This window comes from Rhinolophus hipposideros (genome assembly GCF_964194185.1).
Source record: "Rhinolophus hipposideros genome assembly, chromosome: 22".
Taxonomy (NCBI): Eukaryota; Metazoa; Chordata; class Mammalia; order Chiroptera; family Rhinolophidae; genus Rhinolophus; species Rhinolophus hipposideros.
The window spans coordinates 39,345,094-39,358,387 of NC_138068.1; the positions used below are offsets into that span (position 1 = coordinate 39,345,094).

General features: G+C 43.9%; 1 protein-coding gene across 1 annotated transcript in view; it reads left to right on the forward strand.

Annotated features, from left to right (window-relative positions):
* Window positions 1-13,294, forward strand: part of SLC24A3 (solute carrier family 24 member 3) — a 525,043-nt gene that overhangs the window by 70,258 nt on the left and 441,491 nt on the right. Inside the window, exon 2 of the mRNA XM_081033618.1 lies at window positions 1,426-1,554. Within this exon, the coding sequence (XP_080889744.1) occupies window positions 1,426-1,554 (129 nt within the window). The remainder of the gene's footprint in view (window positions 1-1,425; window positions 1,555-13,294) is intronic.

A 13,294-nucleotide genomic window follows, 5' to 3' on the forward strand; every position in this document is an offset into this window, starting at 1 on the left:
CTTGTTCTTAGATCCATTTCTGACCATAGCAACTCTAGACGCTTAAAAGGGAGCCATCGCCTCATGCCATATCTTTTAGTGCCAAGCCACCAGAAAAAGCCACCGTTGCTTGCTGTTTCCACCTGCCAGTGACCCCCTGATGTACATTTCTGTAATTTCTTTGCCTTTGTCCTACTTGATTTTTTTCATAGTGGTCAAGGCCATTACCCACTCTTTTTTGTTTGTTTGTTTATTTTGCTCACCTTCTATGACACCATTTTGCTTGCTCTTTTCCTTCCTTTCATGATCCTTTGCTGAATTTTTCCTCCACTTGCTCTATATAGGAATGTTGAGTTTCCCATGATTTCTTATTCCATTCCCTTCTCTTTAGTCCCCTCTCCTCCTTCTCTGGGAGACCTCATCCATCCAAACTCTTCCCTGTTTGCGCATGACTCTCCTGATGCTCTCTGTTTAGCTTTGTCCCCTGAGACGTTTCCCCCCTTGTTTACACAGGCAGCTTACCTCCCTTTCGATGCTCCACAAACACTTCAAATTCAACATGTCCTTAACAGAGAACATACTGCATTCTACACGCCCCCCCCGCCTTGTACCTTTCAGTCTCTTTTCTTTCTCCTGACATTTCCACCTCCACAGACATCTTAGCTAGAGACCGCTTGTTCGTGCCTTCATCTCTTGTTTATGGAAATTTTGTTATGTGGCATTCGCAAGCCTAGGTCCTTGGATGTCAAAATGGTGTCTTAGCTTGGGTAACCCACCAGAAGCAGATCCTGAGCAAGTGTTCAATTGCAGGTGGTTTATTTGGGAGGTGGTTCAAGGAAATACTGGTATGGGAATAGATGCTGTTGCGCTGGAGCCAGTCATACCGACTTAGTGGACTGAATTATGCCCATCTCTTCCCAAATGCATGTTGAATGAGGCCATGTTGGTAGCTTGAAACAGATCATGAGGGGACTATTTACACCACAGAAATTGGCCCATGGCTACAAACCAGGACTTTTCCCCCTGGAAAGTTGTTTGTTAAACATTTCTCAGCATGTTATTGGGAGCGGGGAATTAAGACAGGAAATAGCAGCCAAAAAAGTGTGTTTTATGAAGTAAGTTACACTGTAGACAACTGGAGTGTAATCCCAGTCAAGAAAACTCCGGAATCCAGTTTAGAATACACACCTCAAAGTCATCCCATTGGAGCAGTGAGGTATTTATATACCACTTCCTACCAGTCATTGGCTGAGGGCTGGTAGGGCTCTGTAGGATCCAGCAGCCAGAGGAAGCCCTCTAGCAAGTAGAGGCAGGATGGGTGAAATATTATACAATGGTAAGGTCTAAGGGGGTATTGGCGAGGCTGATTAAGACACTGGGCACCCAGATTGGTGGAGGCTAAAACTCAGCTATTAGTGATGTGTGGTTATTATGTTTTCTTCACAGATCTTGACTTCATGGACCTCATAGGGGAAGACAGACAGTGGAGAGTGGGGAGGAAGTTAATGCAGGTGAACGACACTCTGACTTCAGAAGACACACAAGTCCGGAGCAGCAAGAACTGCACTGAGCCAGGTAACTGACGGCTGCGTTCTGGGCAGTGACTGCCACTTTATCAGCTTATGGCTAAGGAAGAGCTGGATGCCATGTTTTTTCTTTGAGTTTCAATCCAGAGACTTTAAAGACATTTGGGGCAGGTGTCTAAGAAATTCAAAGGTGAGATCGCAGGGGACTTTTCAGGTGTGTTTCTGCCTGTATATTCTTTCCCTAGGAGAACTGTGGAAAAGATAAGTCAAAGTTATGGGAAATACAGTGTGAAGGAGTGCAGTCATCACCTTTGGGATGGGAAAGAATGGAGGCAGACATGATATGGTGAGCAGCTCCAGGATGTTGGGCCAGCAGTGATGGAGGGCTTCTGTTCTCTATTGTTGGAGTTGTGTTTGGGGGAGGTGATGTCATCTGTCTGTGAGCGGCATTGCTTATGTATCAAGAAATGCCTTTCTCAGAGTGACAGGTGTAGAGGAATAAAACACATTAAAAGCCTTTGCAAAAGAGGTAAAGGCTCAGCTCATGGGTAGAAAAGAAGATGTCCAGGTTTCTCAGAAGAGTACAAACGCAGTACCTGCTGGTGCTGGCAGGGGTGGGGTGGGGGGCAGGGAAAGGAAGGAGAGGAAAGGCTTCAGGAAGGCGGTGGGAGGAGTAAACGAAAGCTCTTCATGCTGGTATAAAAAGAACAAGGACTCAGGAGCCCTATTCTTGATTTCCTCATCTGTGGACTATGGGGACTGGACTCTCTGTAGATTTCTGGGGCCCTTGACTCAACCAAATTCTGGAGGGAGGATGATCATGCCTGCAAGCAGAAAGGGCCCTGTTCAAATCCTAACACATCAAGGCCTGACTGGAGCCTCTCTCCTTCATGAAGCTGCTTTAACCACCCCAGATGGCTTTGACCATTCTGTTTTCTGAATGTTTTTGATATAAAATGTCTCTAAATGCACTGTCTAATGTGGACAGTCACTGGTAACTTAATTCAATTTACATACAATTAAAAATGTAGATACTCAGTTTCAGTAGCCTCAGATCATATATCCACTAATTGCATGTGGCTTGTGGCTACCATATGGAACAGCACAGATCATAGAGCTTTTCCATCATCTCAGAAAGGTCTGTTGGACAGGCTGGTCTAGAAGTGTCATTTGTCTGTGGACGTAGCTCCTGCATTTCCAGCTCAGATGCAAGCCTCTCAAGGACATAGAGCAGATGTGTAAATCTGAGAGCCCCATCTGTAATCTAGGTCTTGGGATCACACTCACCTGGGTTTGAATCCCAGCTTGGAAGCTATGGGCTTTGGGCAAAATATTCAGGTTCGCTAAACCTCTGTCTGCTTCTCTGTGGAACTGAGTAATTATTCTGACCTTTCACGACTGCTGTGAGAAATGATAATGAAGTAATAAAGTATGAACAGCTTAGTGTCTAGTACCTCACTTGTGAGTTAGGAGCTAACGTGAGTTAGGAGTAGGTAGGAACTCACTCGTGAATCTCCCACTGTCTGCTGGGACACACATCCCTCCATTACAATTAGGTCATGGAGCTACATTTGTCAGCCCTCCTCATGGGAATGGGGATATATAACGCACCTGGTTCAGTCAATAGGTTACTTCCTCAGGCGGCCCAGGTCTGGAAGTCAGCTAGGTGGCCAGAGAGGGTCAAGAACCATCTTCTAACACTGACAGGCTTGGAAGATCTCACAATGGTAATGAGCATAGCTCCTCTGAGGACTCTTCTCTTTCTATAAGAATGTGATCAGATCATTGCCACAGATTCATATGACTACCAGTTGTCTTGGTGCTCTTTCCAGAATACTGTTGGAAGATTATATCTAGGTCTTGACTGAACAGATATTTTATGAGAAAAGTTGAGAGCCAGAGCACTTGTGAGATCCTGACTGAGAATTAAAATTTAATAGGGTTCATCTTCTCTCTGGCTGTAGGGTGAGAGGAGCTGGAATGAGCCAAGGGGAGGTCCGTTCACAGCATGCTGCCCAGTTTCCCCTATGAGGTCAACATGGCCTTCTATGCAATGACTATTACTTGGTTGGATGTAGTGGTGTCTGCTCTCAAATATCTTAATTGTAGAGGCTAGGAAGTGACCCATGTGGTTTCCAGACTGGCCTCCTCCTTATTTGTGATGATGTCAGCTGAGCCATTGTATGCTTACAAAGATGATGCATCAGGGGTCCCTCTGTTTGGAGGAGTGATTATTTACAGAAGACCTGAGCACTTTGGGTGCTAGTGTATGCCTGGCCATGTTAATGACCGCTATTCTGGTTGTATTCTCTGTTGGAGGTATGGGGCTGGTTCGCTCCTAGATGTCCGTTTCCTCACCTATGAAATAGACCTACAACTAGTTTATCTTTCCTAGTCCTTTCACTGCACAATCCAGTAATTCCAAAAAATTTCCAGAATAGAGATTCACAAAACCTTCCACCGCAAGATGTGCCTGCTCCACTTAATAACGTCTTTATGTTTGCATACTTCCACGTCATACCCCAGTCCTCCTTTTGTTCCCTCTCCTCCTCACCCTCCCTCCCTTGTCCTCATCTCTTCCACCTTTTCCTCCTCACCTCCATCTTCCTTTCTCCTTTCCTCTCCCTCTTCTCTCTGAAAACCAGAAGCCTCTGTTTGCTTCTCAGAGCAGCTGACCGGGGGATAACCAGGATGCAGGGTGCCCTTTATAAAGTGGCAGTGCTGTCTGTGGTTGGTATGACAACACTGAGATGGCACACTCTTCATATGACAACTGCCACTTTAAAGACATATTGCTTTGTGCATTTTGGATTTTTTTTAATGGCATTCTTCCTCTGCCACTAAAGACATGGTTTTGGTGGAAATTTGCAATTTTTACCTCCAGAACTGTAAGAAAAAGGCTGACCTCAGTGTTCAAATTTTTCTGCATTTTTTCCAGCCCTCTGTGAATTTTTTAAGGTTTTCTTAGCCTGATACTGCTGACTTCATCTGAAGCCTGGAAACGTATTGTTTTTTGGTAAATAACACTTGAAACTGTTTAGTCAGATGACCTATTAAGAGAAATTTGGCTGAATAAACTTGATTCATGGAAAATTAAGTTAGTTAATGTAATATTGAGGGTGGTGGACAACTGTAGCAGAAATGAATACTTTGTAATATTTATTTGTATGCTTTGCCGGATTTTACTTATACACTTTGTAGTCTGTCTCCCAAAATATCTATCATCTTTTGGTATTTAGTTCTTTGATATTTTAAGGAAACAAGCCTTTCCTCCGAGTGCGTCTTTCAAATAAATAAACTTTGGAAGAAGGAAGCTATTTAAAATGATAGCCTTTGGCATGGGCTTCACTCTGAGATTACCGGAGTTTCTTTTGATAAAGGGCTCAGCTCCCTCTCTCTGCCGGGCTTAGTTGGGTCTAAGGTCTCTGAAGATGCAAAGATAAGCAGGGTCTGTACAGCAAGACCATGAAGACACTGGCAGGACACTCACCCTCAGGGAATGTGCCAGGAGTGCTTCCAGGATCAGGTATTTCCTGGAATTACCAGAAACCGCATAATTTGTTGAATGTGAATAGAGTAGGGAAGCCAGAGGTCCCTACAAGAGCAGTCATGCGGAGCAATACAAAAGGTGAATGTAGCCCATGAATGAGAAATGGAGACCAGGCACAGATTGGCAAACATGGAAGACTGGTTCACGGTGCGAGGCGTGAAGAAAATAAATGTTGGGATCCTACTGTTTTTGAATTTAAACCGTAACATCAGGGTCCAGTGGTTTAAAATCACAGGGCTGGGCAAGAAAAGGCCAAATCTCTCATCTTTTACATGAAGAAAAGAACGAGATTCAGAGGGCGTAAAAGACCTGCACAAAGTCACAGGGCTTGTGAGAAGTACAGTAGGGCCCCCCAACTACCACACATAGGTACTCAGTGAATATTGGCAATTAAATAGAAAATCTGACATTTGCATGATCTAGTCCAATAAAGATAAAACACAATAAAGATAAAACACAATAAAGATAAACACTTTTAAAAAGTGTCCAATAAAGATAAAACACAAGCTGTAAATGTAATTTTAAATTTTCTAGTAGCTTCATTTAAAAAGTAAAAAGAAACAGTTGAATTTAATTTAATATATTTTATTTAACCAAATATATCTACAACATTAGGAATGACAAATTTCAGTCACCTCACTGTTTTATCCCTGGGTTTGAACCCAGAAAGAACTAAGCTTTTTTGAAAAAGTCATAAAATCCATGATTTATTGTACTAGGTCACATGACTTTCACTAACTTCTCTCTGCAGCTGTAATTTTCATAATGATTCAAATAGTAGCTGTTGACATTCTTAAGTGGAACAAATTAGAAACTCATTGTGATCTGCTCTTTAATTTGTATCCAATTCTTTACTGAATTTGGGTAATAATAGCTGCTGCAACAGGTAAATACTTCAGATTTAGAAGATTAACACCAAAGTTTATTTTTTTCTCATTTAAAGTCCTGGTCTTTGGGTAGCGGTGTTGCAAGAAGTGGTCCATGGACTCTGGAGCCTTTCATTTTGAAGCCTTCCCATCCTCACACCTGGTTTCCAAGGTTACTCTGCTTCTCTGCTTTATGAGAAAAGAGCATGGAGGATTTTGAGCAGCTAGGTCTTACGGAGTAGACCCTCACTCCTGCTCCATTCCCTTGGCCAGGGCTCAGTCAAATGACAACTTCTAACTGCACGGGAAGCTGGGACATGTCCATTAGCAGAATGCCCTGGAAGAAGAGAAAGCAGGTTTGGTGAACAGCTAGCTGGTCTTTGCTACAATGTTTTCCCTCAAACTTGTTCCTTTTTGAAAAAATAAACTTTTTTCTCCTTTGTACTTATTACAAGTAAAAAGCAGTATACTCCCTCTACAGAAAATTATAATCCAAACTTAGGTCTTCTGTGACTGTTTTAGTTCTTGGCTTAACATTCATGATTCTCACCTGGTCAAGGTGACACAATTTGATTCTCTTTTCACTGTGGGAGGGTCACAAGTGAGGTAGAAATTGTCCCAGCTGTGCCCATTTGCAAATTGCACCTTTTCTTTGTAAATATAAGAACTCTGGGGAAAATAACGAATGTTTGAGTATAGCTGAAGTTATTGGCAATAATGTGGAAAGAGGTTGGGTTCCAGAGTAAATCCTAAATCTCAGTTCCATCATTTTCCACCTGTGTAATGCCAGATGAGTTTCCTAAATTGAACCTTGTTTCCACCATCTGTAAAATGCAGCTTAAAGATGCCCACTTCACAGAATTGTGGTAATCATAAGGTGAAGTAAGCTTTATAAAAGAGCTTGGAACCTCATTCGTAGTCTGTGCTTAATAAATTGTATCTACATTATCTTTGTTTCCAGAAACATAATGGAGGGCAGAATGGTGGCAATCATTTACAGGGACGTTACCCCTCTGAGGTACATTAGAACATTGTGGGATTATGAAGATTGTCTTAAGGATGGATAGGTTATTTAGTGTAGTTCAGCAACAATGCAACATTCTTACAGCTGTGTGAAGGAGACATATCAAGGGATTATGTAGGAGAAGTCTGACTAACGCCGTTTTGTAGCCTAAGAGGCCATTATACAGACAAACAGCATGAAATAGGGAGTACAGGATTTTCTGCTTCACACTAAGAAGAATTAAAAAGTCTCAAGATTTGGGAGAAAGGGCCAGACGCTATTAATTTCTTCTAGTTTTAACATCCCTTTAGGACTTTTTTATTGAGGCATTCTTTCAACTCTGTTCTTGATAAAAGCCTAAACCAGTGAACAGTGCCTGGAATCTTCCTGAAACGTAGGTAAAGGAGGATAAGCTCAGCTCTTAGATACTTCTGTGGGCCTGCCAATTTGCAAAGAACTTTAGACTTTTCAAATCATTTTCACATTCATTAGCTCATTGCAGCACGTTTGGCCCTTGAAACAAAAATACCTGTAGGTCAGGAATGACCGTATTATTGATAGATAAGTTAGACTGAGACCAAGGCAAATTGAGTTAAAGAATTGAGAATTCATAGTCCTATATGTAGAAAGACGCATAGGGACTATTGATTCCAAACCCTTTTTCTCTAAGTCAGAGCTCAGCAAACTATGGCCTTTGACCAAATCGGTCCTGTGGACTATTTTTTAAATAAAGTTTTATTACAACACAGCCACGCACATCCATTTATGTGTTGTCTATGGCTGCTTTTGCTCTATGAAGGCAGACTTGAGTAGTTGCAACACAGACCACACAGCCTGCAAAGCCTAAAATATTTTCTCCGTGGCCCTTTACAGGAATGTTTGCTTCTGTCCCCTGCTTGAGGCCCTGGGGACTGGTGTCTCATGTCCTCATGTGGCTTGTAGGGTAAGTTGCGACAAGGATGATATTCTCGCCTCCCTCTCTGCTCTCCCTGACCCTTCTCCTAGATGATGTCCAGGTCATATTAAAACTAGGGCCATATTAAATATTTTAAATATCACCTCTGGGCTAGGGTCTATGATTCAGGTACTCCACATTTCCCATTACCCTCACCCCCCACCACTACCACACACACAGACACACAATCAAAAACCTTCAAAATTTGTCTGTCCATGTGTTAGGGGTTTGTTTAAAAGAAGAAAAGTAGATGTTCACCTCCTAAAAATGCTTGAAAACCACTGGTCTGGACTAACGCCTTGTCCTAGAGCATTTGGGTGTCCAGATCACCTGTCCAATCCTCCTTATCCTTGGAATTGCTTCCCTCTTGGGTTAGAGGGCGAAGTATCTATGTGGGATTGGCCACAGGTCAGCACTGACAGCCCATGTCACTCGTGGACAGTTTCCCCAGGGCTCTTCCTGCAGGCACCCCCGGGAACAGTGAGCAGTGAGCGCACCTATGTACGGAGGCCGTGGGCTTTGGAATGGGGTGTTCTCCTGTTCCCAGCTGCATCGCGTGGCTGCACTTGTGTGGCCTGTGACAATGATGGCTGCTTTCTTCCTCCTGGCCAAGTGGCATATGTGGCCTTGGCCATGTCTCCAGCCCTGTGGGGGTTCATTGCTATCTGGCCTCCCACTCCTCAATCATTTCTGGAGCAGCAGTGTGCATGGGGTGACTGGGGATAATTCAGAAGTTATCTTGTTCCACATATAATCTCATTTCACTGATGAAACCAGGACTGAGGTCTAGAGGTATAAATGAGCGTCTATCCTTCGGGTCACCTCTGGTTGACAATAAAGTGAGGACCAGCACTTGCATTTTCCTACTCTCCAGCCTCTGGACACAAGGCTGGGCTGTGTCCCTCCACTTCGTGTGTGTGTGGGCAGTCGGCCTTAAGTCACACCTACAGACTGGGTTTGCCAGGAGGTTACCCTGTACCCTCCTCTAAGTGCTTTCAGGAGCTGTAAGGCAATGGTTTTCCTAGTGGGACTGACCACCAGCAGCAGCCCCAGGAGCTTGTCAGAAATGCACATTCCTGGGCTTCCCTGAGGCCTATTGGGTCAGAACCTTTAGGAAGTGGGCCTGGCCATATGGGTTCTCACAAGCTCTCCAGAGACTTGGCAGGTTCATTCAAGTGTGAGGAGCCCTGGCTAACTCACTGGAGTTGGCAAGGGAGATTTTCAACCCAGGCCCTATCCCAGGCCAAGACAACCTGAGTCTCTGGTACTGGAACCAAGCATCAGTAATTTGAAAGCTCCCTCGTGATGTCAGGGCTGAGACCACTGCCTGAGACCACCTCTGGGCACTGGTCACCTCTGGAGAGCTGGCCATGGGAGTTTGGCTGAGGGGAAGATAGCAGCGCCTGTAAGCCAGTCAGAACCCACCTCCTTCCACCACTCAACAAACAAACAAACAAACAATATCAGCCAATTTAAGACACCAACATATCTTGCTGTAGGTTCCTCATTCATTTAGCATTCCTCACGAGCCACACAGTAGTCATTTATTTTTAGACTCCATCTTGAGGGTCCCTGGGTTTTGTTTCTAAGATTTCTTCTCCTGAGAAACACCAGGATGGAGTTTCATGTTGGTTGTATTTTAAAATGTATGTGCAGTATGGTAGAGTCAGGAGGGAATGTCCGTGCCTCTTCCAATCAGTGTAGCTAATCTTGCTTTCTAGAACTTGGTTGGTTACCCAGCACTCACCTCTCCCACCCACGCCCTCCCTCCTCAGAAGCCTACACTGGCCAAGGTACGGTGCTGACCATGGATCGGAGGGCAGGGCTCGGAGGCGCTGACCACTTCTTGCTGTAGCACTCTGGTCCTGACCGGGAAACTGCCAGACCTGGAGTGGACTCTGGGAGCTTTAGGGTAGGAAGACGGCTTGCTCTTTTCCCAGAGGCTCATGGCAGCCTTTCTAGGTCTCGGATTTAAAAAAGAACAGTCTCCAGGGAATATTCGGGGCAGTATGGCTGAAGGCTGTGGGGAGGACATGTCTGAGTGTGTTTTCCACAGACCACACACTTGGGCAACAGTCACCAAGCCTGTTGTTTTCTCCTACCTGGGGACTCCCCGTGGCAGTGAGCCCTCAGCCACTCCTCCAGTTCGCACACCCTGGGGCAGGCTTTGTCTACGCCCATGACAGAGTTCAAATTCTACGTTGGAAAGGAAGTTTAAATAAGTACATGTCTAGATTATCATATTGGTGCTAGTGAGGTTTCTGATATAGTGTTAAACTATTAGTTTGGCAGAAATTTGTATAATAGAACAAGAAAATCCTTGAATTAAAGATAAGCAGCCTTTTTTAGAAGCCAACTCAGAATAAGATGGATGGGAGCCCAGTCTAGTGGCTTGTCCATCCTTTCTAAGTCCTTTGTGCACAGAGCCAGTCTGGGCTCCCCAGCCCTGAGCTTGTAGTGGACCTCAGGGCTCATCCAGAGTCTATGCTGTTGGGATCAGGGACACTGGGCTGGGAAATGGAAGAGAACAGGCTTCAGACCACCGGGACAGGCCACTCTGGAAAGAGCAAAGGATTGGGGTCCAAGGAGTCAGGGTAGACTTATTTTAGCCTCTCTTACCTGAGTTGCCAAACGGGTGTTCAGAGTCCCACTACTCACAGCCCCCACCCTGGGGTCATTGGAAGAACCAGAAGATAAAGGATACCCACATTTTATAACTGTAGAGTGCCTCTGGGTGGAGTTAGGGATGTGGACCAGGGTCCCGCAGACCTGGAGAGGAGTCCTGACTTTGACATCCATGGGCTGTGGGGACCCTGGACTAGTCATTTAACCTCTTAAGCCTGGCTTTCCTCCCCTATCAAGTGGGATAATTCATGGTATAAACAGAAAGGATTGCCATGAAGAGTCAAGAGAATGAAGTGTGTAAGTACTTAGCACACAGGAAACACTCAACCAGTGAATGGATTCCCATTTTGTGAGCACCCAGTACATGAGGGGGTGCTCCTGAGGGGGTCTCACAAACAGGGCCCCAATTAGTCATGCATAGGAGATTGTGATTAGTATTCATGGATTGATTAAGGCATGGGGATTTTACTATAGGAGTATAATGGAAGGAATCTGACATGTGCTAACATTACAATACATAGGTGGAAAGGAGGAATATTCTTAATTGTCACGGCATACGTGTAGGTGACATGAACAGCCTGTTGGCATCACGTAAACCTGCCAGTGGATCTTTCTGGGAGAATGAGAATTTTGCATATGCTGAAGTCTTATCTGTCCTGGGCAAAGCCATAGAAAAATCACTGATGATGTGATTTTTGGTTGTTAGACCCAGTATGCAAGGTTGGGTGTACAGAATGTGTATCAGCAGATGAAGGAAGAGGAAATGAAGAGCAGTGAGAAGGTTGAAAAAGATGTAGAGCTCGTTTTATGTTCGATGCTGGCCCCCTTCACCACTGTCAGTCTTCCCTTTGGATGTGCCTTAAGTTGACTCATTGGAAAAGAGGTGCCGTGTTCCATGGGCAACTGTCCTTCCATATTCCAGAAACAGAAAGTTTCCCCACTGCCTGCTCCATTGTAACCACAAACACAAATGAAATTATATTTTAATCTGAAGGAAGGAAAGTTATAACACAGCTGCGCCTACTACTGTGTCAGGTGTTTTTATCCAGTGACCCTAGTTTCATGAGCCCCTTTGCAGAAATCATTCATATTCGTGGCTCACAAAGGATGTTTCCTTTAACAGGGCCCAGGCCAAATAACTTGGTGCCTGGTAGCTCTGCTTAGTGCACAAAATCTCTCAGTAGTTGCCATTGCCTAGAATTATCGTCCTTTCAATGCCTTTTTATGCCATGATTTCATGGGCTGTTTTTAAAGTTTTTCACCCTCTCTCTCCTCATCTAGTCTCAATTTCGCCTTTAGGTACTTTGTACATTTTTTTCTACACTTCTTATTAGGTACACATTTTATTATGAATGTTTGCAAACATGCAGAAAAATTAAAATAATTTTACAGTGAACACCCACAGACTCAGTATCAAGGTTCTACAGTTGACATTTTAATATACTGGTGACATTTTAATATACTGGTGTTTATTCATTTTACCAACCCTGTACCCATCCATCAATTTATCTTATTTTAGTGTATTTCAGAATAATTTACATAAATAAAGATATTCCCTCTCACATACTTTAGCACTCATATCATTAACTAGTGTTTGTTGTTTATCCTTCTGTTTGGGGGTAGCATTCATGACAGTGAAGTCCACAGATCTTAAGTGTGCCATCAGTGAGTGCTGACATATGCATACACCAGTGCTCCTTATCCTTATCGGGATATAAGGTGCATAAAAGTCTCAGGAAGTCCCCACCCCCTACACAACCACTTTTCTGATTTCTATCACTGTGGATTAGTTTATGCCTGTTCTAGAACTTTAAACGCATGAATTATACAACATGTACTCTTTACGTAAGGCTTCTTCTTCAGCATACTGTTCTTGAAATTTATTCATCCATGTTTTTCAATGTAGATACATTCTTGACTATACATGCACACACAAACACACATGTAGGTAGACATCTATGCATAGATTACACATACACATATGACAAATGTCTGGTGTATTTCTCATCTGAAAATGCCTTATAGATTTTGGTCACATTTTGTAGATGCTTGTTTTAGGTCAACTTTCAGATAGGTGTCGTGCTGTCTGGAAAATTAGTCAGAGTTGGTTCACCAGGGAAGGTAAGTTACAGACAAGGGCAGTCATCTCTGATGCCCCTGCTTACTTCCCTCCAGAGTGAACTGGACTCAGAAAGCTTTTGGTTGGTTGTGGGAAGGGGAAGAAAGAGAAGGGCTGATCTTTCTTGTCCTTTTGTCCCTATAACCAGTAAGACCACTCCAAAAGTAACACTGCACATTCAGTTTTGCAGTTATAACAAGAAATGGGAGAAGAAGAACTGAGAAGGTGGAGAATACAGTCTGATTCACTGAGTGTCCGCCGTGTGCATGCTGCTATGGGAACTGCTTCCAGGGCTCAAGAGAACCATGTGCTACTCTTCCCTGGTGGAGTGGGGCACATTCCTTGTTACAAACACAGCATCAGAGAGAGGAAGGCATTATCTCGCCAATCACCTGCACTGGGAACACGATGCCTGGTTAGGGAAGAGGACCAGTCCTACCCTAAAGTGAGAAAGAGTGTGTATATGTTAGGGTCTTGGAAAGAGTGAGATCCTTGTTTTCCCAAACAAGCTCTGCCCAGGCAGAACCCTTTGTTGGCATGGGTCTTCATTTGTTTCCTGTGTTTCTTGATAACTTGTCAGTTCCTGACATACAAGTTGATTGGGAGTAGGTAATTGAGATGCACAAATGACTTGTACAATGGTGGTACATTGTCAGGCATTAACTTCTTGC